Source organism: Colletotrichum jinshuiense, chromosome 8 (genome assembly GCF_051148585.1).
Source record: "Colletotrichum jinshuiense chromosome 8, complete sequence".
Taxonomy (NCBI): domain Eukaryota; kingdom Fungi; phylum Ascomycota; class Sordariomycetes; order Glomerellales; family Glomerellaceae; genus Colletotrichum; species Colletotrichum jinshuiense.
In genome coordinates, this window is record NC_139315.1 from 1,699,588 (window position 1) to 1,703,052 (window position 3,465).

The 3,465-nt window shown below is 54.5% G+C and overlaps 1 protein-coding gene across 1 annotated transcript; it reads right to left on the minus strand.

Moving 5' to 3' along the window:
• Positions 1–1,136: 1,136 nt before the first annotated feature.
• EsH8_VIII_000470 (uncharacterized protein) lies at positions 1,137–2,576 on the minus strand (the record flags this gene model as incomplete). Its single annotated transcript, XM_083269512.1, has 1 exon — positions 1,137–2,576. The coding sequence occupies one exon, from the start codon at positions 2,574–2,576 to the stop codon at positions 1,137–1,139; it is 1,440 nt and encodes a 479-aa protein (XP_083129280.1).
• Between the last annotated feature and the right edge of the window lie 889 nt (positions 2,577–3,465).

A 3,465-nucleotide genomic window follows, 5' to 3' on the forward strand; every position in this document is an offset into this window, starting at 1 on the left:
GCCGGGATATACTCTGGAAGTGGTGTTACTGAAGTAGGCCTGAAGACGCCGGCGAAGTGGCAGATATCGCCGCCCAGGAAGACGAATGTAGCCCCCCCTGGAGCCGAAGAAGGGGTGGTACGAGCAAGACCACAGATATGCTCTGGCTGATGCCCAGGGGCTTCTAGTAGATAAAAGGAGCCATCACCGAAAAAGTCCTGGGCTTTGAACTTGCCAACAGTGAAGCCGGTATTGAACTCGGCTTCTTTGAGGGGTCTGCCTTCAAATTCTTGCGCGGCCTGTGGATCGTCTCGCCCACCAGGTCTGCTGTTTGCAGACAGATATCCAGGTCCTGTAACCAAAGTCGTAGACTTAGGAAAGACCGACATGTCTCCTCGGTGGTCAAAGTGTGCGTGAGACCAGATGCAGTAGTCTGAATCATTCCAGTAAGCACGAGAATAGCTTGTATGACAAGATGAACATAGACAACCAGAGAACCCCTTACCAATAGACTTCAAATCCACCCCTCCTTCTATAAGAATCTCGTCGATGCCTTTGTCCACTCGCATCCCGAAGATCACACTATCAGGCCCTAGTACCCCCTGCTGGGTGGCCTTTGGCAAGTTCCAGTAGTCTTTGCGGACTCCGAGATCAAACATCGCTTTCTTTTCGAGCTTCTCGTTTTCAAGGAGAAAAGACAATGAGCAAAAATTGATTACTTCATGTCCTGACACGACAGGTGTCACAGTCTTTCTGGCAGCCGTTCCGGATCTGCTAGAAGGGGTAAGACTGTCGTGGGGACGGGATCGATCCCGGAGGGATCGTGAGATGTCGCGAATAGAGGTCCAACGTAAATCAGGCAAACAGAGCAGAAAGGACCAAACAACACAAGCAGCAAAGTGAAAGCTAGGTATGAGCAAAGTGATATCTTCAAGGTTGAACCCCCCCCCCATGGGTTCTGGCGTGTATCTGTCTATATACACCGCGGTCACGTGTTCCATCACGTGTCCTATGCCAAGCCTGGTTGACTTAGACGAAAAGACGTTGACAAGTGCCCCTCCTTTGAGAGGTAATCGTCCCGATTACTCCAACCGATCCCTGTATCCTTCATGTACAAACGCGAAATATCTCACAAGTCCCATGTATTCTCTCGATCCTCACACGAACGACAGTCGAGTCCTCTTGGGCGCCGGTTCACGGACTTCCTCTTCCTCCACTGGCTCTGCCGGGCGCTTCGCCTGGCTGGTGCCGACCTTCCCCGCAATGTCGTCGACTTTCGCGACGAGGTCAGCGAATGGGCCCTTCTTGAACTTATCAAGCGCGGCCGCCGGGCCGACTTTCTTGCCGAGTGCCGACACAGTGGTTTCGATGCCAGTTATGGTGGCCTTGTGCTTCTCGAACCCTTCGCGTACGGCCTCTTGCATGTCATTAACGTACGTAGAGACTTTGTTGATTTCCACGGTGTTCTTATCGACCTTGGGGATAAGCTTGTTCGCGATGTCGTTGCCTAGACGCATGTGGTTCGCGTTGGCTGTGTCAAGGTTCGCGGAAAGCTTGTTAACGGTCTCGAGGGCACCCTGGAGCGCTGTCTCCAGCGTCTTGATGCGCTCTTCATATGCCGCCGTTGTCTGGACGACGTTGTCGACTTTCTCGTCGAGCTCCTTGACAACGTTGTGAGTCGCCGGATTGATGTGAACGTACTCGAGTTGAGCGGCGGTCAGCAGGTCGAGTCGTCCCACCATAAGGAGGGTGCCGGCGATGCTGGCGTTAAGGTTGCCGGGTGGTTCCACGAAAGTTGCGCCGAGGATCTGGGCGTGCGTGGGGAGGTACTCTGTCCATGGTTCACCTTTCAGGTACGCTCTGCGAACCTTGTCGATCTTGTCTGTGACCGTACGGAAGTATGCGACCGATGTGATGCCAGGGCGCTTGCACGACTCCTTGGACTCGTAGAATTTCTCGATCCAGTTCCGAACTTCGATGTGAAGTTCCGGGTTCGGGTTGGTCTTGAACGCCTGTTTGGCGCGTTTCTTGGCTTGCTCGTAAGTTGGGTACTGGATGGTACGGGGACCCTTGGGTGTTGCAGGGGTTCGCGAGCGCGCGTTCCTCGGGGTCTTGGGGGTCTTAGCACCCGAGACGACCGGTTCGTCCTCGCGATCCTCGAACGACTCGTTGTCGGTGTCATTGGACCGGTTGTCTTCCTGATCGGAGTCGGTCTCGGTATCCTCGCGATCGTCCATGCTGTCCTCGGGATCTTGGGCCCCACTGGCTTGGGCGTGGTGGCGTCTTCTCAGGTTGGGGAACAAGGGCTTAGCCGAATCGGTGCCCTCCGCGTGTTCGGTGCTCTGTTCCTCGCGAGCGGACTCGTTTCCCGCGGGAGGCCGGGGCGGAGTCAGGACCTGGAGGTCCTCCTTGTCCATGATCGTCTCCTCGACTTGCTCGTCATCTTGCGCGTTAGACGCGGTCTCGTTATGGACTGGTTGTTCCATTTGAGCCTTGTTTTCCGCGATGAATTGTTCGAAGTCGAATGCCGCCTCGTCGAAGTTGCCGGCCACGTTGGTGGGCAGGTGAGCAGGTTGGTATTGACGGTTACCGCTCATTCTGGGTCGCGTCGCGGGTTACTGGTAGAGACGCGCGCGAATATTCGTGCCTACTGTGTAGGTCAAAGGGAGAAATAGGGTGTAGCAGAATAGAAAGAAAAGAAAAGGTAGATATCGCGAGATTCTCGCGGCTCTGCTGCTGGAGGTTGGTTGTAGAAAGGAAAGTTGTTGTGGTGGTTGTGGGTGGGGATAAATAACCGTGCTGGGCCAATATCGGAAGGGGCAGTGAATGTGGGCAGTTGCGGCAGGAGCGGTGAATCTACGTAACTACGGCAGGAGCTGTGAATCCAAGCGGAGTTTGAGTAAGGATAGAGTAGGCAAGTACGGCTGGCGCAGCGATCTACTGTTTATTTTATCGCCCGCCGTATTACCCCCGCCTGGCTGGAAATATCGCGTTGTTCGCGTTGTTGTTGGTAAGAATAATCCCTCAGCTTTGTTCCTGTTGAAGGGATTGTTTGAAGTGAAAGGGAAGCTGACCTTGTTGAAAGGTGGTGGTTCGCGATCCGGCCGCGAACAATCTCTTTATGCCTGGTTCTATTGTCCAGGCTGTTGTCTGGCTTCTCGCTTCGTTGCCGCCAGGAAGTTGTCCAAGGCCGACTGTGGTTTGCCTTTCTTACGGAATTCCACTGCCCAGTCGATGGGATTCGCGGTATCGTACTCATCTACCTCCTCCATTGCTTTGGTGTTGAAGTTCTCACGAGGTTCCCAGGTATCCACCGCTGCCGAATATCCCCGCCATCGCACGAGATACTCGGGCGCTGGGTGTTTGCCGCGTCGCCACCTGATCCTTCTCTTGACAATCCTTTCGACTTCATATTCTAGTGCGCCGTCCACCTTGACTGGCTCCGGGGGAGATACCTCGCGATTAAAGGGATCCTCCCCCTGTGGT